General features: G+C 40.8%; 2 protein-coding genes across 6 annotated transcripts; one reads left to right on the forward strand and one right to left on the reverse strand.

Annotated features, from left to right (window-relative positions):
* The first annotated feature begins 510 nt into the window (after window positions 1-510).
* LOC309711813 (T-box-containing protein TBX6L-like) lies at window positions 511-9,921 on the forward strand. Of its 5 annotated transcripts, none has more exons than XM_082542285.1 (9): window positions 512-856; window positions 5,015-5,153; window positions 7,494-7,596; window positions 8,083-8,247; window positions 8,336-8,482; window positions 8,596-8,672; window positions 8,806-8,876; window positions 9,028-9,235; window positions 9,373-9,921. In XM_082542285.1, the coding sequence occupies exons 2-9, from the start codon at window positions 5,035-5,037 to the stop codon at window positions 9,554-9,556; spliced, it is 1,074 nt and encodes a 357-aa protein (XP_082398411.1). In that variant the 5' UTR covers window positions 512-856; window positions 5,015-5,034; the 3' UTR covers window positions 9,557-9,921. The 5 variants fall into 5 exon arrangements, with proteins under 5 accessions (XP_082398413.1, XP_082398411.1, XP_082398409.1 ...); XM_082542283.1 differs by lacking the exon at window positions 512-856 and adding an exon at window positions 3,802-3,970; XM_082542284.1 differs by lacking the exon at window positions 512-856 and adding an exon at window positions 3,802-3,970 and having other exon boundaries at window positions 5,048-5,153.
* Window positions 9,922-12,710: 2,789 nt separating this feature from the next.
* Window positions 12,711-23,388, reverse strand: crkl (v-crk avian sarcoma virus CT10 oncogene homolog-like). The gene is made up of 3 exons (XM_082542390.1): window positions 22,034-23,388; window positions 21,171-21,642; window positions 12,711-15,075 (listed from the first exon to the last, which is right to left on the reverse strand). Exons 1-3 carry the CDS (start codon window positions 22,342-22,344, stop codon window positions 14,941-14,943), a joined length of 918 nt encoding a protein of 305 aa, XP_082398516.1. The 5' UTR covers window positions 22,345-23,388; the 3' UTR covers window positions 12,711-14,940.
* Window positions 23,389-25,659: the final 2,271 nt, after the last annotated feature.

The raw sequence follows: 25,659 nt of genomic DNA on the forward strand, positions 1-25,659 counted from the left end.
AGGCTCAGGAAGGAGCAGCCTTCTGCCGTGACTGGCTGGGTTTTCAACTGTTGTTTGCATGACTGTATTTGCGTTTGCCTTTGCATTTTATTGTTCTTGGTCAACAAAATTCAAGCTATATTAATTTATTTACTTTCATTTTTAGCACAATACCTTTAATTCTCCTCTATGGAAATGGAAAAGGTGAAGACAACCTAATGTCAGTGCCAACTTTATTTGGCTCTAACTGGACTATGATGATCTTAATAGGGAAATAACTAATAATTGGGGTATAATGGGGTTAATTAGGCTCTTACCATCTCAGTCATGCAAACAACAGTTGAGAACCCAGCCAGTCATGGCAGAAGGCTGCTCCTTCCTGAGCCTGGTTCTGCTGGAGGTTTCTTCCCAACGGGGAGTTTTTCCTCCCCACAGTTGCCAAGTGCTTGCTCATAGGGGATCATCAGATTGCTGGCCTGTCTCTAATACTGTAGGGACCACCTTACAGTTGTCTCTAATACTGTAGGGACTACCTTACAGTATTAGAGACAGGCAGCTGTTGTTTGCATTCAAAGCCACATAAATAAATTTGAATTCTCAATGAAATGAATGGATTTGATTTGATTCCTTTACCTTCACAGAATCCTTTTACTTCAGTTTTGTCTTCTGCTTCTTGGTAGCAATAATAGTTTTGTCAGTTAAGCTTTCTTTCCCCACCTGCAGCATGCACCTATTTTCCACTTTTCTGGATTTGACAGCACTAATTAGAGCATCTGAGTGCTCACCCATCATTTGGTTCAGTCCAAGCCATAGCTAATTGTTTGCTGGTGGTTTGAGTTGGTTGTCAGTCCACGCAGGAGTCTGATTGCTCCGTAAGGTGAGAAACATCATTTCATTTTATTTTAAAATTTCATCAAAATACTAAATTCATTAGTTCACTTTGGCAGCCCCCAGTTTTATCCAAACCACAGAAGCCACAGGTGTGCTTAGTCATTGCATTAAGCCTGTACATAATTCAGACAGTTTTAGAATATTGGACCTCCTTTTTAATCACAAATTTAAAAACAAATCCTTCAAAATCTGTCTCATCATAATAAATATACATTCAAGTGAACATTAAATTCTCCTACTTTAGGCTTAATTACGCAGAACGTTTGATCAGGAGGACATCAGATTTTTTAGGAAAGTGATTTGGAGGTATTCATGCCATTTAGGGTCCAGTAGGTGGCAGCATTGACCAAAGATTCTCGTCGCAGTCTCACAATTTTTAATCTCCTTTTAACACATTTTTCACACATATCCTGTTAGTCAGACAGCATCTCTGTATGCATGAATCTGCACGCATGTATCACCTTCATTTAAAAAAAAAAAAAAGGAGCCAGCTATTTTATTACTGTTGACCTTGTAACATTTATCACTTTAAACATAGCACAAGTCAAAAAGCATACCTGATAGGCAATCATAAGATAAAGCTCGTAAGCACTTACCTGTGGAAGTGCTTCAGTATTTATTGCATTTGGCAGTAACTGTGGTTCTAGCTGAAGCATTTACAGTATTTTTGAAGGAGATGAATTCATCGTCTTATCTGACAAAAATCAATGCCTTTTCCTGTTATTTGTGACCATTTTGTAAACAAATATGCTTCTTAGAGTTGACATTATTAAAAATCCTGAATTGGTGTAAAAGTAAAAAAAAAACAAAAAAACGCTTTCCCCTCTTTTTCTCTGGTAAAACCTTTTTGGTGGGCTGCAAATACTTCCTCTGTGTAGGAAAAGGCCCACCAGGTAGTGAGCTGAGCAGAGCCAAGTGTGTAAACTACCAGTGGTGATGTCATGCGCTGCATCTTTGAGCTGCAGTTTAGACTAACTTGCTGAAACCACAGAATTTCCTGTGGCATGAGATATTTTTACTGCAGCAGAACTGATGCATTGGAAATAGCAAAACGACAGACATGCAGAAGAAATGTTAGTGATAATATCTTACAACCTACAATAGTGTGGCTTTCACCTTTTAACATCATTTGGTGGTTTTCAGTTTGATTCGTTTTAAATCACATGGGTAAAAGTGCAAAGGGAGGATGTAAACTTTGGTGATGGGTGACGAATTAAGGCAAATCTCAGCAAAAATGTCTTGGTGAGGTGTTCGGCTACCACATGTTCTCTTCAACATGTTATTGATGTTAATCTTAAGTTCCCTAGAGCTTTAATGCAAGGACTGAAAATCCTTCTTTCCTGTATGTGGTGAGAACAATGCAACACACCGGTCTAAAGCTGACTTGGATTTAGTAGTGACTAAAAGGATATGATTTACATAACTGCCAATGATGCCTCCTGTGGGTTGAGGTAGTGTCATCCTGGAAGAGAAGATGGATATGTTTCATCATTAAATGAAGGTGATCACTCTGAACAACTCTGAAGTCAGTAAACTGTCAGTGTAAGGGGACCAAAACTATGCTAATCAAATGTCCCTGTAAAGAAGCAACTGGTTCCTAATAAAAGGCTTTGTTCTCATGAAATGTCATTAGCAGAGCTAAATTATGACTTTTCCATACAGACTTTGTGGCATACTTTCAGAGGTGATCCATGCCGTAGGCAGACCAAATTCCATCTTCAAGCCTGAAGTTGACTTAAGCAGAGGAGAAATGTTTCAACATGCCCTTTATTTGGAGGAGAAATGTGTTCACAGGGCAAGCGAGCCACTCTTCCTTATAAGATGGCTGTAAAATGTAGAGAGGGAAATCTGACCGTAAATAATCTGACAGCACTATGAAGTATGCATTCCTAAAGACTTAGAAACTTTTAACATCCAGATTTGTCTTCTAAAATTTGGCATCAGCAGGCCTCTTCCTTTGTTCTTTAAAGTGATTTTTTTTAAACGTATGGGAATTACTGTATGTGGTTTGTAAGCAGAGGAAGGCTAAAAGATGCACATTATGCCATTTTTGTATCTGTTTGGGAACTGTGGCAATTTTGATGAAGGATTTTAATCATAATTACTCTCAGTGCAAATAAATCTGTTGAAACTTGATCAAAAACGGCTCAGAGAGATCTTCAGATAGATAGATAGGGATGTTTTCTATTTGCACTTTTTCTGTTTTTATCCTTAGCATTTGGTTTTCAAACTTTAACACAGCTGCTCAACTCTTCTGCCACCGGTCTTTGATTTGAACTGGCTTCTGACTGCTTGCCTGTCTCTTCCCAGAGAGTAGTAGTGAGTGGGTGTGTGGCGGGGGCTTGAGTAAATGAGGCCATTTGGCCAGTTTAGCATCATTGTCAAGGCTAGACACAAACTCTCAAACAGCTTGTTCTCAATACACATTCAAAGCTGCCGAGAGGGGTCGTGCCCCCCCCCTCCCCCCAGCCCGCATTTTTTTAAATGGTTGCTGTCCGTTTTCTTTGGGAATGCAGGAGAAAAGTAGGGAATTAATATTTTTATGGGTTTCAGGTCTAGTACACGCATACTGTGTGCCTTGAACATAGCAGAACACCAGTTCTTGCATCAAAGCCAAATCAACCGCCTTTCTGTCTTTGAGGGCTTTAAAGGTGTGTTCAGACGTGATTTCTACCATCTACGTGTAAATGCAGTCAATGGACCAAATAAAGAATGGAACATACTAATTTATTGGATACATTTATGGTTTAATATGATGGAAAAATCTTATTTCTTCCCAAGACTCAAATTTAAATAGCAGTGTTTGGAAAAAAAAAAGCAACAAATGGTTGCACACAAGCCCTTTAAAAAGAAAAATAAAGAAACTAAATAGCAGGTAAACCCCCCCCCCCCCCCCCCCCCTCCCACCCATCAAAAAAGGCCACCCCTCTTCTTATGACCAATCGAGTTCAAGGCCCACAGATCAAGGATATAAACTCCTGAGTGTTCTCACTACAGTTTGACCATTTCAAGGCTGGATTTGGTTTAAAAGCTTGAGGGATTCACAGGGTGATTGTGATGGAGATGACAGGAGGACATGATAACCTGCACCATATCGCTGGTAAGTTCAGTTATCACACCATGTACTGCATGAATGTGCATGTTTAAAATGACACACAAAAAATCTTCTAGAAAGACAATAAATTACCTTATTTTTCGAGCCATAAGGCACACAGGGTTACAAGGCGCACTGTTGAACAGTCTGTTTTCATACATAAGACGCATTAAGCGAAACAAAACCATCAGATAAGTCATTCTTCTTGCTTCCTCCAATTCCGTACCATTGATTCATTAATGTTGAATTCTCTGGCAGCTGCTCTATTCCCATGTATATCAATGACTAATACAAAAAAAACTCAATTTTCATCCTCCAGCTTCACTATTTTTTATGCTAACATAGCTATGTCGTTAGCCATCACGTACCACATCATTATATACCAGGTAGCCCAACTTCAGTAACCCTAAAAAAGTCACTGCTGTTTACTTCTCTGTCTTCATTTATGTTGGAAGTGATAGCAGAGCAGTACGTTTTACTTGTTTCAGAAATCTCTCAGTCAGAACATGCTATATCATGTTTAGGTGGAAACTAGCGCGCTAACTTCTAACTTTGTTAAATTTAATAAATTCTGTTTTCATGGATGGACAGAGTTTTGGGCCAATCCATCAAGTGGTGCAGGTTCCTAGCTTACCAAAGTTGTACTAAAACATTTTTGACAGATTTTTGAGCGCCGTCTACCACATAAAATTAGTTTGAGGTCAGTAAGCACAACCAGATTCATACATAAGGCGCACTGTCGATTTTTGGGAAAATTAAAGGATTTTAAGTGCGCCTTATAGTCTGAAAAATGTAATGATTTGTAGGTGAATAATAACTTATGCGAGATGAGCACCCAAACTAACAACAATAAAAAAAAAAGGGTAAACTCTTACAGAGAGAGTGTACATTCATATTTTATTGGCTTGAGGAGAACTGTTGATCCTGTGGAAGGCCTCTTCAGATGTGGAGGCTGGCTTTTCATGCTGCAGTAAACCATTCCCAGGTTCTATCAATACAGCTGCAGAACTGTTTACATGTATACTTGTATTCTTTTTATTCATTTCCAAGACTCCAGTTTGAATGAGAGCATGTCGTTGTTAGCTCACCCATACCAGCCCAGTGGCATCAGGGTGACCCTGGAGAACGCTGATCTCTGGCAGTCCTTTCACAGCATCGGTACAGAGATGATTATCACAAAACATGGAAGGTAATGAAGCTGATACTTGGAACATGTTCTGCTCACTAAAGAGTGCTTTGTGTTGTGCCTTCAGCAGTTTTTCATGACATCAGTATTTCTCACAACAGCTGGAGAACTGCTAGAATGACTAGTTTGGCTCACTGAAAATCTTGCTGTCTTTCAGTTTCAAGAAGTTCTTTTAAGGTGTTGCTATATTTTTTTTAGCAGTCTTTTTCACTTTAATTAACTTTAGTTAAATTTTAGTTGACTGCATTGGCGTTTCTGATACTATGTGTTATCTGCTTATTTGAACGTTGGGCGATATGATTATTTGATCCCCCTGCTAATTCACTTCAATAGAAATGAACATTTTAATGGTGAGAGACAGAACCATAAAAGTTATTAACTGATGTGCATGTAATGGAGTGAAATAAGCATTGAGTGAAATAATCTCACGAGCGATTTTGGCCCACTCCACTTTAAAGAAACTCTGTAACTCCTTCAGGGTTTTTTAGCTGCCACTTGGCATTTGATGCTTCAGCTCCCTCCACAGACTGTCTATAGGACTGGGGGCTGGAGAATGGCTAGACCACAACATGGCCTTAGTGTGCCACCTCTTTGTTGCCTTGGCAGTATGTTTTGAGTTACTGACCCATCTTCAGTGTTCTGGCTGAGGCAAGAAATGGTAAATGGCCTGTATTTGTATAGCGCTTTTACTAGTCCCTAAGGACCGCAAAGCGCTTTACACAATCAGTCATCCACCCATTCACACACAGGTGATGGCAAGCTACGTTGTAACCACAGCCACCCTGGGGCGCACTGACCGAGGCGAGGCTGCCGGACACTGACGCCACCGGGCCCTCTGACCACTACCAGTAGGCAACGGGTGAAGTGTCTTGCCCAAGGACACAACAACCGAGACTGTCCAAGCCGGGGCTCGAACCGGCAACCTTCCGATTACAAGGCGAACTCCCAACTCTTGAGCCACAATCGCCCTGCAGTAGCAGCGTCTGATGTCTTTGAGTTAAATCCTAAAGAATACACATATAAAATGACTTCTGTCAGTCACACTATAGCTCACTTGATTGAGTGACACGTGCAACCCATACATGCAACAGGGGTCTGGTGTTATTGTAAATGCACACCTGTGGCAATTTAGTAGGTATTTACAGGTAGGAATAATGAAAATACATAAATGGATGCTGACTCTTATATTGCTGCTAATACCTGAATATATTAATGTATTTTACTTGTAATGGTATATTGTGGTATTGCTACTTTAAATAAAAGAAGTACTTCCCCTACCATTAATAAAAGCAGATAAGAAAGCTTTAAGTTGCACCCATCTTTAAATCTTTGCCTATTGATTCAGGAAGAGGTTGCTTTTGTTGTTTAATAAAGCAGACTGTCCCTTTGCAGGGAGTTCACTGTGCTATACAGTTAAATTTTCTATCGCTGCTTTTACTTGCAATCAGACAACGCAGATGCATTCACTGGAAGACAGACACGGGCACTTCAGGGAGTAAACTTGACTTGCGTCTTTCATAGTCATGGCCTGTCTAGCCTCTCCATGGTATTCCCTTTCCTTAATCTGACAGCAGCATGTGAATGGCTTCATGTCTCATTGGATTGAAACTTGAAACTGCTAATTTCTAGTGTCAACGCTCTAGAACACAGAGTAGAAAATAACATGTGTAACTTTGAAGACGAATGTTACACATCCAGTGGGTACAGTTAAATAAATAGTCAAAAGGACCTCTGTGTTTTCCTTAAAACACTTCCATGACTCCAAAATAAAATATTATTTCCAGGAACGATGTGAAGCACACAATCTGGTTACTAATCCAGCAGCATTTTCTCATTTTACTGAAAATTAGAAAAGACTGCTTTTCAATGAATTCAGTTTATCTTCATGTAGCTTCCAGAGTGTATTTTCTTTTAGTTTTCAAAGATCTCTCTTTGCTCTACAAGGGCCCGACACCCACATTCGAGGACATTATACTGCCACTGTTCTATCGAAATTTAAAACGAATGTCCTCATATGTGGATCTCATTTTTCTCAGAAACAATAAGTCAGGTAAAATGCCATTAAAAGCGTTCAGGTCTTAGGGGGTTAAAAAACCTTGGTGGTGATAATACAAGGTCCTGAAAAAGGACTACACAAAGTGCATTTTTACATATTGTTTCATGCAGGCCACATAAGTGGATGACCTGTTTTGCGCGTCATTTTGTTTTTCAGGTTTCTGGGTAGAAGAAACTTTGAAATGGACCTGCATGCAAAAAAGAAATCCCCAAATTAAGTGTTTAAAAAGTTGTTTATTTTTAATTTGAGCCACATTTTTGCTTCTGACTTGGTGCGTGCCTTTTCAGGAGGATGTTTCCACACTGCAGCGTCAGGGTATCCAGGCTCCAGCCTTTTACCAACTACGTCATCACGATGGACATTGTTCCTGTAGATGGCTTCAAGTACAAGGTATGATCGCATGCAACAAGCGATGATTGTGTGCTGTAGCTAGTTCGCTCCCACCCACCCCCCTTCTTTCTTGGCCTTAAAGTGAGCCGAGTGCTGTTTGTAAAAGGCTGCAGTTTGGAGCCAGACCTCAGTCTGCCCGTTCTGGGTCGTTCACTGCTGCATATCAAAGCAAGCCTATAAGTGCAGTCTCGGCTGGAAGCCCAATCAATTAGCATCACCGATCAGTGAATGAGGAGTAGTTGACCTTCCATAGATTCAGCAGCTCATGCATTGTTCCCTTTAATCATCCCCATCCAACTGGGTCACTCCCTTTTAGCATAGTGTATTGGGTTGTCAAGTACTGTAAGGAGTGCTTTTTTTCTTTTTCTTTCTCTCCCCCATGTGTGAGTTTGTAGGGTTTTCTTGTGGTTCGTGAAGAGTTTGCTTAATTATACACATCCTGAAGTCTCACACTTGAATCTGCCCCACTTCACTATTTCTCTGTAGTGGAAAAAGGAGCATTGGGAGATCGCAGGAGCAGCAGACCCCCACCCCCCGTGTCGTACATACACGCACCCAGACTCTCCTGCGCCAGGAAGGCACTGGATGAAGCAGCCACTATCTTTCCCCAAGCTTAAGCTCACCAACAATACCTTGGATCAGCATGGCCATGTAAGACACCCCCCCCCCCCCCCTTTTTTTTTCCTATATTGTCGTCTTCACTGTATTTGACCATTTGCTTTCTTGTCCTTACAATCAGATCATCCTGCTCTCCATGCATCGCTACTACCCGAGGTTTCATGTGGTCCAGGCAGATAACCCGTACACTCTCCGCTGGGGCTCTGTGCAGAGCTTCTCATTCCCAGAGACGGCGTTCACTGCAGTCACTGCTTACCAAAACCCAAAGGTTCAAATCTGCCAGAAACAGTCAATAACATTCAAATTTTTGTGCAGAACATCCTTTTTATTTAACAGAATTCTGCAATGCCAATTCAACTGTCTTTTCTTGTTTCTTCAAAGATTACCAAACTGAAAATTGATCACAACCCCTTCGCTAAAGGCTTCAGGGAAGGAGGCACTCATTCTCACAGTAAGAGGTAAGAATGCCTCTCAGGAGACTTAAATTTTGTTATACTTTTCAATTTGTTTTTCTTAATTTAGGTCATTGTAAACATGAAATTAACATTAATTGGAAAGAACATGTAAATTATTATATACGATATATTTTAGGTTGTCAAATAAAAGCCCCCGTGCTAAGAGACCCACACTGGACAGGGATGACTTGAGCAACAGCTCTCCAAGTAAGCTTCTGTAATGTTTATCTTCAAGTTTTTACTAAATGAATACTAAAAGAAAATGTAAGAAAATAATTTATGGTGATGTAAGTTGTGCCAAAGCAGTGTGAAAATGTGGCGACACTCCCGAGATTTAAATGTTGCATTTCCCTCTTAGGCCTGCAGAGGATGCTCTCCACCTCTCAGTTCACACAGACTGAGGAGAGTCGGGCCTCCACACAGCAGTCACTGAAGGGAGGTCACCTTTCAGGCTCAGCTCTGGAGCCGTCTGAGAATATACACGTTGAGCCCCTGGTGCTGCGGGAGTACAACTGCAGCAGTGATGAACAGATGGTGCCTGCTTCCGTGCCATACCAACCATACAGGTCTGATTTTAAAAATAACCAGTATTGTTTAAATGCTTGGTACACTTCTACCCACTCAAAGACTACCTGAGATCAAGATGAATAGCACCAGGCATCAGTCACATTACATTTAACCTCCGTGTGACTCTTCCATGCAGGTCTGAGTATGGTATGCTCCCATACCCTTCCAGAGATCCAGACGGTGCGCAGATCATCCTCCACCCCCCTCCTAATTCACGTTCTGCAGTTGAACCTTGCATCCAACAACATGGCTACTTCCACCAGTATAACACCACAGCAGACTGGAGCCAGAGCCCTGTCCTGTCATACACAACTTGGTAAAGATTGATCTTTTTTTAAGGTAGTGAAATTGTTGGATGATGACGATACGAAAGAACTAAAGGATTGTGATAGACATGGAGGAATAACTGACCTTCCACTTGTTTTATTTCCATTAGCTTGGATTATATACAGCAGCAACTTAAAATAGTCTGTTTTAATGGACGAAAAAAAAAATCTGTTTAGCTTGAGGTTTTAGCTTTTGTGTTATTTTGTATTTTATATATATATTTTTTTTGGTCAGTCTAACTTGAGATTTGTCTATGCTCAAGTTTAGTTTTTTTTTTTTTAAAGTTAACATGTATATTGTGTTTTTGTTTTGTTTTTTCTCTCTCAGCTGAGAAATAAATGTGAGAATGAATGTAAAAGTGAAACGATCCATTCTGTTCTATAACACACCTACAGACCGCTCTACCTCACACTTCAATGAGTCCAATTAACACCATGTGCAACAACGTGTCAGACACCGTTCAAGAAGAACGGAGCTATGATAGACTGCCCTGGCGTAGTGTCTGACTCGATAAAGAAATGACAGACTACTAGTGTGGAAATGCGATCATAGCCTGGCATGCTTCCCTAGCAGAAGGCAGGAGCGTCTGTCCTGTAAATGTTTTACGAATGACAGGGCAAAGCCATATCTGGGACATTCATAAAGCTTTAGGGAGCAGACACTGCAGCAAGTAGTTTTCTAGAACATGCGCGCAGACTTGCATCTTTTTGTGTTGTAGATTTGAACTCCTTTTTTTCCCTTCTTCCTTTAAACAAACGCACAGACACAAATGGTACCAAAACTGGAGCAGTGTGTACTTGAAGGGCTAGCTGTGACTTACTTTTAGTTGGAAGTTAATTTAATTTAACCCAGGCAAACTCCTTATTGTGTTTTTGACTTATGGAACATTTTTTGCCAAACATAACTTGTAGTCCTTTTAATTTTAAGTTGGGCAACTCTAGCTTCTGAGAAACTAACCTGGAATTTTAACATGCACTTTTTAAAGCGGTGGAAATACACTTGTGTAAGTGACTGATTTCTGACACCATTAATTCATGTTTAACGGGTCATCTTTCTGAATTCTATCATCTTTTTTTGATTTGGTACCATTTATGCTGCCACCAAAAATGTACATAACATCCATATCTGATAAGTTATTGCAAAGCAGACTCTGCTCCTGTAGTTGCGAACATCTCAGATTGCACTGAAGAAAAATTACCTTTGGATCACTTGCAAGGAAGTGACAAGATCCGAGTGACTTTCTCGGTCACCGGTTTCAGGTCATACTTCATAATCATCAGTGGTCATCATTCTAATCACATGTGAGGATCAGATTGGGGTTTAAAACGCCACAAGGTTAAAGGGAAAAATGCTTGTGCCCTTTGGGTTTTTTTGTTTATGGTGTTTGGAAAGAGTTGACGTGCCATAAAGTCAGTTACTGCTTCTGCTGAGTGTCCAGAGGGCAAACAAACCACATTCATTACTATACCTTATGAAGATTAATGTTGTGTATTTGGTCGGCTATTTTAGATGAATTCAAATTAGAATTAAAAAAGGAAAAATTACTGTACGTTCACTTCTGCGGGCCAAGTGCTCTACAGCACAATAACTGCCATCACAGCTAGCTTGAGGGCGGTGGCCATAATGGACTGTAGGAAGGCCTTTATCGACCCTGCTGCACATCTATTTAAACCCTCACTAACGCACACTGTGCCCCGAAGAGAGGTCAGCATCAGTCAGGTTTGATTCATTATGGTCGTTCTCGCTGCGGCCTGTGCCTTACACAGTGCAGAGGAATACATTGATTGGCTTTAATGGCAACTTAACCCACACATGAGGTACAAGGGATCCAGACAAAAAGGACAAAGAGAATCAATGTGGAAATTCAAACTGCCTTATATGGATACATATTTGCCCGTACGCTTTCATTAATATCCACGAAGTGTCAAAGAAATGCTGCTTTTGATGGTTTGTGTCATAGCAAGTCTAGATCACTTGACAATACTAGGTACAACACAAAATTAAAATTCGCAAATATTTATCCACTCAAGCCTCCCCATTTAAAATTTGGTCAGGAGTACGCCTCAGATTTTCTCTACCAATAACAGCTTTTAGTAAAAACTAGTGCCAGGTTTATGGGTTTGCGCAATGCTGCTTGCATCCATATTCCCCCTCGAGTCATTTGACGCAATGGTCAAAATGCAAAAAAAAAAAAAATCAAGGCTACAAAGCATCACTCTGCAAACAGGACAGTTCAACCTCTAGTGTTTTATGGACAACATGTAAGTTTCACCAACTTGAAGACCGCTGCTGTCTGTGTACAAGGGTAGCACTCAATACTTGTACATACATTCGTTGGTGTGCCTTGGACATCAGCATTCGTTTCAGGGTGTGGACTTTCCATGCAAGATGAGAGCTGGTTATTGTATCTGTGTATAGGTCACTGCAACAATATCCACTTTTCTGAATATGCGTCACGATGGATTAAATATTAGCGTGCCAAAATGTCTGGGTTTTGTTCATAATTCACCAGATAAAAAAAATAAAAAAATAAACCTGATACTATGTTAAGAGCAGTAATGGTTTGCATAAACAAAACTAACACGAGCAACCGTCTGTAGGCTCAAGCTAAGTTATTAGCATCATTAAATTCCCATTAACCTGTCCTAGTCAGTGGCAGGAATCATTTTAGTGCATTTAGCCAAGCGCATCAGCAGCAGTACTGTCCCCCAGCAGCAGAAAGGATCATCAGAGACAGCAGGGCACTCATTTCTCACAACACTGTTTGCAGAGACCTTGTTACAGAAGTCATAATAGCACATACAAAGTAGAAATATTGGTGGACCTGCTGATTTATACCGCTCAGTACCTGGTTTGCAAAGTGCGGAACAAACACAGAGCATGACCACCAGAAACATTGCCCTTGAAAACTTTTCCATTCCCCCATCTGCGGGTCAGCTGACTGTCTTTTATTAGCACTTCATTAAAATTCATTAATTGCTTCCTTTCTCCTGGGCACGGGGAGAATCGAAACTGGAACTGTCAAAAAGAAGAAAAAAAAAAGCAACTGTCCTGCGCTCTACATACACAACTGTTAATGTCGAGCCGCAGCCAACATGCGTCACACCCAACCATCTGTTAACACGATGACAGAACCAGAGGGCAAACTTAAAGAAGTAAACATTTTTATTTACTTGTTATGTACATAAAGGGTCTTTACCAGCACAGGTGTTAACCATGGGAAATATTAACACATGTAAATGGAATAAGAAAATAAAAGGCACAATCTTTCAATTTTTTTAAGTAAAAGACAAGCTTTCCTAAAATATGTGAAGAGAGCACAGTAATACTGTTAATGCCATTACAAAATAACTCAGAAGCATGAGGAAAAAGCAAAGTTCATCTCAAAGGGAAATTATCAGAGTGTATTGCTTAATTAGTAAGATTTCATTAAGCTTGACAAGGAAAACCCCAACACGGTGCGTCTGTACACAGCAGGTGGGATTAAACGAGAAACTTTTATTTAATGAGGAATTTAATGACATCAAGCAGCATTTGGCGAGGGGGGAAAAAAAACAAAAAAAAATATGATCTCCCTGGCTAAGAGGTCATGCACAGAGGCAACCAGCAGGCATTTATTCGTTTTCCCTTTTTAAAATGTCACCCATGGTTACTTTTAATAACATCACTCATTAACAAAAATACTTGATTTCATAGCTTACTACGAACTCACCGAAAAGGAAAACAGGGATACAACTAAAAGATTTCTAAGTCGTTTGCTGAGCAATGATTTTCTCCTTTTCCTTTTGTTAACAGAAAGCGCTAAAAGAAGTGACAGAGAGGGGGGTAGGATGGGCAGGGGTGGGATTGATCAGTTTTTACAGCACAGACCTGGGGTTCTGCACCGTTTGCACATCTGTTTAATCCTCGGCTCGACAGAATCGGCTGTGGCACGGTGTGATGAGATTCTTTCTACTACTCAGCATGAAGGAGAAGAATAATTGGTGTGCAGACCGAAAATACTCAAGGAATAAAGCTGGTTGAAAAAAGTTAATAAAAATCCTACATTGAGAGGAGTATCATCACAATAAAAACTAAAGGGCCAGAGATGGGATTGCATGCGCTAGAAGTAAGACTTGTCTTACTTTGAAAAGGCATTGATGGGATCTCATTGGCTTGCTCAGACATTCCTCCTTCCCCGACCTACGCCACTGAGTTCTTCATCTCAGTGGAAAGGCTTCAAGTCCTCATGCCCACACTGTGTGGACACTATGTTTTTAGTATGTTTAGCCTTGTAGTCAGATGCTTGTGGAAAGTGCTCGCCAGGGCTGTTGCTATTTGGCTTTAGAAACCCTGCTCAAAGCTTGGCACTCCTAATGCATATAATCTAAAATGTGTCTTAGTCTTCAATGATCTCCAAGCAAGTAAAGAGGCACCAACGTGGAGATGCAAGGTTACCCCACTATCCATGTCAACAAATCCAAACAAAAAATAAAATTAATCATTGGACAATGATTTAGAAAATAGCAACAATTATGATGAAGTCACATGGCCGTGTCATGTCTTAGTAACATAAGATAAATAAGCTATCAGCCAGTCAGGATGTAGAATGGATGGGATAATGAGATCTACCGTGCCATGTTCCAACTCAAATCCTCCACACACCCCATCTCTTTCTACTTCCTCCTAATCTGTAACACACACACACACACACAAAAATCTGTCTACCTGAATAACTCATGGCCAATGTGTACAAGTGTGTGCTTGTGCAATGGTTAAGGTACAACAGTGACTTGATTGTTTGGAGAAATAACATGACTGGCTGGTTAGCTCCTCATTGCCTCAGTGCTCTCCCTAGTCCATAGGGATAATTCTTTCTTTCCCTATTTCATACAAATATTCTCACATCAACAAAACAAGCATACATCAACACTTCCGAAAGTCCCAAAGACGTCAAACATAACAAATATTAAGAGAAAACTTTTTTTTCCTTTTTTTTTTTTTTAAAAGACGTGATGTTATATGCTAACTATCCATTGTGGACACACACATACACAAAAACATACATACCCACACACACAGTCTGATGCCCAGTGATCTGGAAATGAAAAGAACACTAATGCAAAAATGCCACCCAGCCTGGAACAAAGATAAGGGAAAAGGGACCTGGGAAAGTGGGGTCAGGTTTTAGTTTGGATCTAATGTCCAAAGCTGTAAACAGTCAGAAAGCCTTGCAATGGCTGGCAACAACAACAGGAAAGGGGGAGGGGGGTTGCTATCATGGTACAGCCCCAAGCAGGCAAGCACATAACTGTGACACTGGCAGGAAAAGATGGAGACAGCCAGCAGATTCGGGTACTCGGCGATACGGGAGAGAGGCTTCAGCTGAACGCCTAGGTCAGTCACTCTCCTCTGGATTCTGGGGGTCTATGATTTTGACATGGGTGAACGGGAAGAGACCCCTCCGTCCGTTCACCTCTCCCTCCCACTGACCGCTGATGTTCATCCGCGTAACCTTGACAATGTCACCAACCTGAGAAAAGAAAGCAGAGTTACAGGAGAACTGGTGTCAAAGTCTAACCTAATTACACACAAGACATTCTGCACGATGCAGTATTGGGGAGTTGTTTTGTGCCATTTAAACATTTTAGTCAGAAACTTGTAAAACAAAACTACAATCCGTGTCTTACAGTAGTCAGTCATAGGCCCAATTAAAAAAAACGAAATCCTTATGACAAGTGGCTTATGTTTGTTTTAAAGCCTGTTCCAAACTACAACAATAAACCCTTTGAGGTTTAGGGCTGCCACAAACGATTATTTTGATAGTCGACTAGTCACCGATTATTTATGCGATTAGTCGACTAATCAGATCATCATCCACTGGACGTAAAACTACAGCTTATTGCACCAGCAGCATCTGCTCTTATATAACTATCATTAGCTTACAGCTTTAAGCTTTTAAGGTGCTAACTAAAAATAAAGACAAGATGATAGTTTATTCAATTTTAATGAAATTAGCAGATTGTCTCGGTGGAGTTTAATAAACTCCTTGCTATCTAAAATATAACAGGACACCGGAGTAAATTCTCCAGCATCTCACACTTCTGATAATCAGCTGTCTGCTTGAGGTCTATTCAGCTGTGTAAAAACTATAACTTTAATCTCAGACAAACCGATTTACTCAGGAACAACTAAAATACTGGGGAAAAAAAGCCAAACAACAACATTTTTAATTTATCTAAGTGACTCATATATATTTAACCTGAGTAGCGAAAGACGGCGGTGGGTTTGAAAACAATTTGCCGGGAGTCCGGTGTTCTCACAGCGCTAGTGACCTAGCCCCCGGCTAGCTATCGAGCTAGTGGGTAACAGATGTCTCCGAAAACGTCGGAGCGCTTTTGAAAATATGTGGTGTCTTGATAAACTGAGCCGATATTTGAGGTTTACACAGCTACATTCTCACCTGAAAATATGTTAAACGTTTATTTTGTGACCCAGAAAGAATAATAAGAGTAATATTAAAACTAACTAGCTACCGCCATTGTTGGAAACTAAGCTGGGCCGCGCTATGAATTCTGGGACAAAGCTGCTTCTTCTTCTTCTTCTTCGGGGTTTAACGGCAGCTGGCATCCTTGTACATGCAGTGCTGCCATCTTCTGTTTCAGTCCGTTATTACACTCTTAAATCCTGCTACTTATTCCTGGGTCTTTTGGGATCTTACAAAGCTTCAAACGACGCGTCGACTATTAAATCAGTCGTCGACGATTTTGATAGTCGACGTAATCGTGACTAGTCGACAAATCGTGGCAGCCCTATTGAGGTTACAGAACATCCAGTCTGATTTATTAATACATGCTTTCTAAAATAAAACCCAGACTGTCAGATCTCCACTGTCACATTACACCGCAGGTTAAAAGATGACAGAAGAGCGCCGAGCTGTCGCTCAGATGGTTTGTGACACTGCGTGTGACCCCAATCTGTTAAAGCCATATGTTCTTTATCAGGATTAGGAGGGGGGAAAAGTCCATCATCAAAACCATGACTGAAAATACGATGTGAGGGCACACCAGTGTGGCATCGATTTGAATGAAGCTTCAAATCCTGTCCTGGACTTTGGAACTACAACGATGTCACTCTCAAATGACAAGTATATGATGTATACAGTCATAAAAAGTATTAGTGAGATCTGTCAAAAAGTCAGAAAAGGTCAGGTTTGTACGTTGAGAACTTCATAAGGTTTAAATTAAGGTGTTAAATGTTGCCTTATGTCAAGTAGATAGAAATCTTCAGCCAGAAAAGCATTGTTATTTAAGAATGCATGTTTTAAGTATTTTGAATATTAAAAAAAAAAGAGAGAGAGAGAGAGAGAGAGAGAGAGAGAGAGAGAGAGAGAGAGAGAGAGAGAGAGAGAGAGAGAGAGAGAGAGAGAGAGAGAGAGAGAGAGAGAGAGAGAGAGAGAGAGAGAGAGAGAGAGAGAGAGAGAGAGAGAGAGAGAGAGAGAGAAAAAAAAGCCTAAAAACATAACATGGAAACACCGCTTTAGCTAGTGAAAGTTTTTGATGCCTTTTTTGAATTAACCAACTATAATGAACACTGGTGAAGTGTAGATACTTAAAATTCTGGGTGCTCTTCTTTGTCTTGAACTTCTACAGCATCATCTCCATTTAGGCCGAGCTTTTTGCAGCATGCTACACAGTATATTTAAAAACCAAAGACTTAGAAAATGTGGATACATTGAAATAGATGGTGTACAAATCTGGAATTCCAAGAGCTTCCAGATTTAAAAATAAAAAAATAAAAAAATAAAGACAGACCCAACCGAGAGGAAACTCTCTTGTGGGAATCACCTTTTATGACTTGAAGTTATGGAGTTGTGTAATTGTAAAAGTACAGCAGAAAAAGTCAATAAAGCTTTTTAAGCTGCGTCAGTTCATTCAAAAGTTATGACGCACATTAATAGCCAGAGTCTGTGATCGTATACTGTGTATCAATCAGAGGCTGAAAGGGGGCACACACCGACAGCTGTGAACAGCAAAGCTTTGTTGACAGGCGAATGGTGACTTGGGGTTTAGTCAAATTGCAAACCAAAATTGTCGGGAATTGCAAAATAGAAAAAGCAAGGCTGCAGATTACGCAAATGAACAAGGAAAAGCATAACCAGGAGGAGGTTTTCGATTAAGGAATGCTGCCCCACCCCAGTATTCACATTTTGAGAGACATAAGTAGCGAAGGTATCCCAGAGAACTAACCAGCAGTAATTAAAGCTGTATCCATATATACATTCAGAGAACCTTATGGATGTCTACATTTGTAAGTCTTCACAGGACCGTAAACACACAGAACCTAGATTGAATATGCAGATTCCTTAAATGAAGCTCAGTTAAGAGAATTCAAATCAGGACTCTGCAGAGTGAACCTATTGAACCATTCAAGTGCTGCCCATCTTTAAGCAGGTACAAGGGCTATCACTATCCACACTAGAGAGAAGACTGTGCCAAGAAACAAATCTGCATTTGTTGCATGGACAATGTAACGAATGCAGCAACACTGAATCTGGAACAGTTCCATTACTTTACTCTGAGGAAGACTGGCGCTGGTGGCAAAGTGGTGATACATGTATCTGACCATGAGCTTTCTGTTCCTAAAGCTAGAAGCACTGACGTCAAAGACTTTATCTATGATGCAGATTTCAACAACTACCATTATTATTATTTTTTCTCTGTGGAAATCAATCCAACCATTGCAATTTAGCACTGTGCAACATCAGGTATTAACAGTACTTCCACGGCAAAGTTGGGGAATGAAACCTCCTGTGGCTTTATGGTTACTTATGTCCAGTTGAAATAAACTAATACTTGGAGTTAGGTGGAGCTCGCCAATGCAAATAGATGTGGCAATTTCTAAAACCTGCGATGACAACATGAAATGGCATAACCTAGGATGAACCGTGGGAACGCATTACCCATATCACCCTGAACACAGGTCGGTGATTACAAGTTGGGAAAAAGAATCAAAGCAGTGTCACAGAAAATTTTGGTTTTGTGACATTTACAACTAAAATATAAATAAATGAAATGGAAACAAAAGAAGCAACAATGAAAATGGATGCCAATCGGATTTAAATCAATCCCTGATTAATAATAATCATTTTAAAAAAATGTTAGGTCAAGTTTATTTTTATTCTCACATGTTAACATTTTTAATGCCTTCAGGGGCCAAAGTTTCCTTTTTGCCAGACTCTGGTGGTTTATTAAAAAATAAATAAATAAAAATAAAACGAGTTAATTCCGATTCCGGACAAAACATCTAAAGCTGTTCACCTGAAGGTCCATCAGACCAGCTTGGGGAATCTCTTAGAAACAGAGAAAATGTACTCTTCACTTAACTAATAACACGAGCCAGCAAGCATTATACGAGCATCTATGCCGGCACCAACAAATGCACTGTTGCATCAATAATCATCTCAGATGTACTTTTGGGAATCATGCATGTACCGAGAAGAGCCACATTTAACTTTAATATTTCATCTCTTGCTAACCATGGCTCCATCTGCTGCTTCACTGCTACACCATATGATCACAGAGAAAACGTAAGCGGCAAACACAGTCCCGCCTCAAGTTTCAGTTCTCACATGCTCACTCTTGACTGCTCATTCGGGTGCAACCCGTCTTTCTTTACAGCCGTCCCTTGGCCTCGTCTCTTCCTCTCTTCTATCTATTACAGTAAGTTACATGAACATTTATTAAATGGAAGCTGGAATCTCATTTCGGTGCTAATAAAAGATGGGCGACAACAGGCCCAGAAGGGTGCAGAGACACTAGCCAGCTGATGCATCTTGTTTATGCACTCAACCAGCATCGCAGTTTGAGTCTAAATGAGGTTAGGGACATTTTTTGAGGTGACTGCTATTAGCTGTCGATTACTTAACAACACATCAACGAAACACCCCCCCCCACACACACACACACAAAACTGCTTAACCTTTAGCAGGATTCAGATATGCTCAATTTACACTCATTTATGTGCAAGAAAGAGTCACAGGGAGGAAGTACTTCTCTGTATCCATATCTACTGCCCTATTTTACACCTATAACTGCTGTCAAACTGATGGGAGTGAATGGAAGTGGCACTATTTTAAGATAGCTTGCATTCTCATCCTTCCCCTGGGGTGAAAAATAAAAAGATAAAAAAAACCAACAAAAAAAAAAAAAACTACACTACAGCTCAATCTGCTATTGGAGCTGAGTGTTTTGGAGGCCCACTATATTTCTGAGGCACATATTGAGCATTGCATTGCATGTTTCGACATGCCACCACAGTCAGAGCAGATTTGTATTAGCCACAGCGTACCACTGAGGAAGGCAAGACTGCTGAGAAATGCTTTCGTCAAAGCCGCTTCCAGGTTAGCATTTAGATGGACAGCACTGAGTGTAAGCTTCAGTCACAGAGACAAGTGATCAAAAGCCACAATGCTGTGGTGAGTTTCACTAGATTCCCCACCCACCCTCCCATTTACATCTGCAAACTTTTGTTTTGCATTTATTATTCATCATTCCAAGAATCATATTAAGCTCTCTCAAACCACCCATCTCATATCTGCATGACTTTTGGTCCAATCCAAAGCCAGAAACTTGTTTTGTTTTTTTTAACTATCCAAGGCTACAAAATAGATGTGGTTCATGTATTCTGACTGAACAGCAGCACCCCATAACCAAAGCATCTTTGTGCAGCCAGTGTCCAGAGCTAGTTGTGAACTTGCAGATAGTCTCCTGGTGTAATAATAACTTTTTATATTCAAACAAACAGGAAGGGCCTGATAAGAGCAAGCAGCAAGATGCTAAAACCACAGTTTGGTTATTATTCTTTTAGTGTGAGCACACATCAACAGGCTAGAATGTCAAAAGGACTGAGAAAGGGCGAAGCTTATCTGTAGACACTTTCTCACATTGAACCAGCAAAACTACTGCGGTAACTGAAGGCGGCACTGGTGTTTCCCCAGGTCCCTCTACTACTTAATTTTGCAATTTTAGTATAAAAAGAAGTGATCGTTTTACACAGAAGCCTCTCCAAGCTTTGGTCACACAACCTAATTTTTATAAGAGTTAACTCTTGAGATTGGCGATTGTTGTCTATGTTTAAGTAACCTGACAGCTCCTAGAGAGATGTCAGGTTGTGAAAATGTAAAAACAAAGTCTTCTATAAAACCTCTTAGCTTCTGTGACTTCTACACAAGTTTTTTCAGTGTTTTAACTTGACTGAGGTGATAAACTCTAATTTATGTAGAAAAGTCTAAGCTGCACACAGACATTTTTGATTTATTTGGGCACAAATGGAAAAATAATTAAGAAATGACTGAAGATGGGATACTGCTGCTTTAGGCAAAGAAGCTTATAGCGTGTTGTACTCCAGGCCCTTACCTGGCATATTAATTTACTGCATGATGTTGCGTTACAGATCAAAGGTCCAGCTAAACAGATTTTAGAAAAGCTAATGATTTAATTACAATATCCATCCTTTATAAAAATGAGCAGTGCATTAAAACATGATGAAATCACATTGATCGCCTAGAAAAAACACAAAAAACAAAAACAAAGAAATAAAACAGGTAAGATCAAATAAATACAATACCTCTAGAGCAAGAGCAGTCTTGTCGTAGGCACAGGGCACTCGTTTCTGGATGGCTTTCGCCATGACAGGGCCATTCTGCATGGACGGTAGCGGAGCGATAACTGCTCCAGGTGCGTTGGGCATTGGAGAAGGCGTCTGGGGTTGGGCATAGGCATGAGCAAGAGCATTGGAGGGCTCAGGGATCCCATAGCTGTTGGAGTTTCGCGATCCATGAGAAGGTTGGACAGGGTGGGGTGAAGGTCGTACCACTTTCTCTACGTAGGGCACAGGGATCATCCCAACACGTCCATCTTTATTCTTGGCGCTCCACCACTGCTCCTCCGGTCTTTCCAGGATGATAAGGATCTCCCCCTTCTTGAAGGGAAGGTCCTCAGCATCGCTGCCGGTGAAGTCGTACAGAGTCCGCACATACTCCAGATTCTCCTCTGCTCCAACCATGGGCTGGACAGGAGGACTCGGCGTACTTGAATACCTTAGCAAAAACGAAAAATAATGAGGAAATTAAGTAAATGTTAATTTGTTATCCTTAAAAGTTATCACTGTGAAGCCTAGAATACAACAAAACTGCATTATTTGTTGAATAAAATCCTTTACAAACACGATTACCCAACTCCTCAATTACCAAAATGTGGTATCATGTTTGGTTGTAAAACCACACAAATCCTCAGTGAGGTTTATTTTTCCAGTGGTACCAAAACTTAAAAGAAAAAAAAACCCCAAACAAACAAGCAAGCAAACTAGATGTGTGGTAATAGTGCTGATTTTATGACATAACCAAGTGAAACTGGGTTAGTTCTGATAAAAATATTAAAAAAAATAGTATGGTAAAGTGCTGGAGGAGGCGTGGTGGGTGACCTCCCTACCTGGGGGCTGGCTCTATCAGCGTGGTCGTGTCCAAGTAATGGATTTTGTAGAACTCCAGGAGAGCTGCGAGGTGGTCGAACTCTTGATCCCCTATTTTGAACCTCTTGCTGGGCAAAGAGTTGATGATATAGTGAGACACTTTGGAGTTTTCCGACACCGACAGTACGTAGTCGCCGGGGCAGGTCGACGAGTCTCGAACAAGAAACATGCCATGTCTCTGTCCTTGTAACCTATTCTGTGCCTCCTGTCGTGACACGGGTCCAAAATACCAGGCGGACCGATCAGAGGAATCAAATCGAGCAGTTGACATTTCTGTTCAAAAATAAGTTAATGTGGCTTACAAATTAATATTAATAATAATAGAAAGGAAAATACTACAGGATTGGCTAGGCAATAAGTTAAAAGCTGTATGCGTGGTTCCAATTGGCCAATCACAGCAAACTGTAGGATTTGGAAGACTCAGGGCAGGGCACTCGTCGCTCTGGAAGGAGTTTCCGAGTGATTTCTTCACAAAACGCCTCAGGCACCGAAAAAATCTGTTTAAGAAAAACAAAAACAACTTGGCGTTTTTGTTTTCTTTTTTTTCTCCTTTCAGATGCAGGCTGCCAGTGACTTGATCCAACTCTGGAGCATACTGTTGTCCCTGTGTTCAGCAGTCCAGGCTGCGGCCGAGCAGTTGTTAAAAGGGGGCCAAATAACAGAAGAAAAACGAGCAAACTTACGACAGGCTACCATTGACGGAGGGCCAGAGCAACAAACGATCAATGAAGCTTCCCCTTTTCGTTCCGCCTTCCGAGAAAACACCAAATCTTCTCTTCTAATAAATGTATCTCCTCCAGTCAGTGTCAGTTCTAAGAGCGGAAAATGTGGCCTCACTTTCCCCCCTTCTTCTTCCTTTTTCTTACATCTGATAATCCCTCATCTGTGCACAAAGGTCCACGGCAGGTCACGAAACTATCAGCCGAAATCCCGCGGAGCTCACGGCGATACACACTTCATGGAAACGCGTTTTCGAATCCCCTTTCTCGAGTCGGAGCAGACTTTTGAGGCAACACAGCAGAAAAATGGCGGCTCGCAACACGTCTTCACACAAAAAAATGATTTCAGGGCAGCGACTCGTCTCTTGCGCGTGCATCTCAGGAGCCACGACCGTTTACGGAAGCTGTCGCGTGCATCCCCGACCGCTCACAAGGGATCTCGGCTTAACGATTGCTTTATTTTATACTTTCCCTTATTTCCGCTCGTCCCCACTAGCACAGGCTACCAGAAGTACTGAGGTCGAAAAATGGCGACCGGAGGGCAGGTCCCGCTTTCTATCAGCGCGTCACTGACGGCAGGAGCGAGAGAGAGGGGAGGGGGAGTGAAGGAAGGAGGTGGGCGGTTGGCGAAGCCACGGACAGCCCCTAGCTCCGCGAGAGTAGGTGTCAGTCATTTCTCAGTGAAGCATTCTGCTGATAGATTCTTCTGCTGTTCCATCGTCTCGGGAATATAGTGCAAATAGCAATGTGGAGCAGGTCGAGATACAAGTGTGTTTTTTACTCAGTGTTCCTGCTTTGACGTAGTCATTTAATTGGATGTTTGCTTTTCAAAACTTCAAAGGGAATCAGCGTGTGACTCAAAAATATAATAACACAGTTTAGTATGGCTAAACCTCAAATAAATGCTAAACCAATCCAGCAGAGGCTAAGCAGTCAGGTCTTAAGTAGGCAACACTGATGTTAAAGGCTGCTGTAACATACTAAATGTGTATGAGAGCGAGGTGTTATTTCAGTTTAAATGCCCACACTGTCATTAGTTGATTCTTAATTGGAAATATGTGTAGGCAGTGTTTCACAGTCATAGCTGGTTCTGTTAAATCTAGGCTAATTTAACTACTACTTTTACCGTACAACACTGGAGCATATTTTTTGCAATCTATTGCAGCTTTGAAGTATTGTGGAGTAGAAAGTGCCAATATATGTGCTTTTGACAGGTAGTTATGTAGGTGTGTGAAGAGAAGCATCATGATTGAGCTTTTTTTCTACAAATAGAAACATTACTCTATCAAATGATTCACAGATAGAATAAGCTATAATTCTGAATAAAAAAAAGTTAGATGTCTGCCGAACAACGTGTTCTTATGCTAGTACTGTGTTTAATGATTGTCTCGGATCTTTTTGTGTTCTGTGCCTTTAAGTCAGTGGTCAGCTCGTGTGTTTTTAATATACTTTTTTAGCCACATAACCGCAGCTCATAGGTACAGTATATTTGCTCAGTCAACAACTTATTCATACCACCAGTATAAAATTGTACTTATTTCCTATTTTCATTTCCTGGTGTTATTTAACTTCCCCTTCATTCATTCGATAATAAGTATTATCTGGCAAAGAACTGTGAAAAATCGATTTGGAGCTCACCCAAAATGACCCAATCCAAAACAGAATATGCTGCAGAGAGAGCGCGCATTTAAATGCAAGGGGCAGTGTCTCTGAAGAAGAAGAATACAATATAAGAGAAAGAATGCATCTGAGAACACAAGCAGAGTGCGGCAAGCCATTCAGCCAAGCAGAATAAGTTTTGCTCAGTGATAAAAGCAGGATCTGTAAAGAAGCTCTGTCCCTGTGGTGACTGAGCTTTCAGTGGCCGTGCCTCATGAGGCTACAGCTGGCACAGAACAGCTCTCATCACTGAAACACTGTCTGAATGTTAATAGATTTGCACCCACCGAGACTTAATGGCTTAAGCCTGCCAACTCCCACATTTCCACAAAGATGCAGTGCTGCAACTAATTGAAAAGAGAAACAAAAACAGACTAGTTTACTTCGAATTATGGGTAAAAAGGCTTATATTGGCTTCAACCTCATGCTTTGATGCATTTAAAACTAGGGCAACTTTTCATTTAAGTGATGGGTTTTGTGGGATTTTGCAGGGTGAGACATACAGTACCTTTATCTGACCTGCTGTCTAACCTTGTATGTAGATGCACACTGAAGGTTTCTTCACAAACATCACCATCTAGTGGATGTACGCAAAATGCAATGTCTGCCATCATCCCATTATCAATAGATTTTGTTGTCTGTCTGTGTGGCAGGTTAAGGTTAAGCGATACTACAGGTCCAAACGTAATGAAACGTGACATTTTGACTACCTAACAGCAGTTCCACAGTCCTTCAAGTGCTCTTTTGAAGTACCAGCTGCTACAAAAACCCACCATACTAAAATGGATAATAACTTCAGGTCAGCACACATGCAGAAAAGCCTAGAAAAGCTGGTTCTTCAACCCAAAACCCCATCTGTAACTGGTTTTGCAATAGCTTATAAAACGTTTGACCTCTGTTAAACTCACATCAACACAGTAACCTTGAATGGCTGCTTCTTTTAGCTCAGTCTCGATGCCCTGCAGTCTGAAGATTAAATGCACAGATGACACAACCACCCTTGACCTAATCGGTGGTTGATGAGTTGCTACACAAGGAACTAGTGAACAAAACCTGTGATCTTGTTCTTTGCGCAGGCGAAACAAAAAGAAAAGTAATTATGGCCCGAGAGGCCCCCTCTCCACCCAGCTTATTTTTCGGCTGCAGAAGACGTTGCGTCTTCTGCAGCCGAAAAATACACTAAGACACTGCAGAGAGCATCGCCACAG

Source organism: Aulonocara stuartgranti (assembly GCF_965226115.1).
Source record: "Aulonocara stuartgranti genome assembly, chromosome: 7".
Taxonomy (NCBI): Eukaryota; Metazoa; Chordata; class Actinopteri; order Cichliformes; family Cichlidae; genus Aulonocara; species Aulonocara stuartgranti.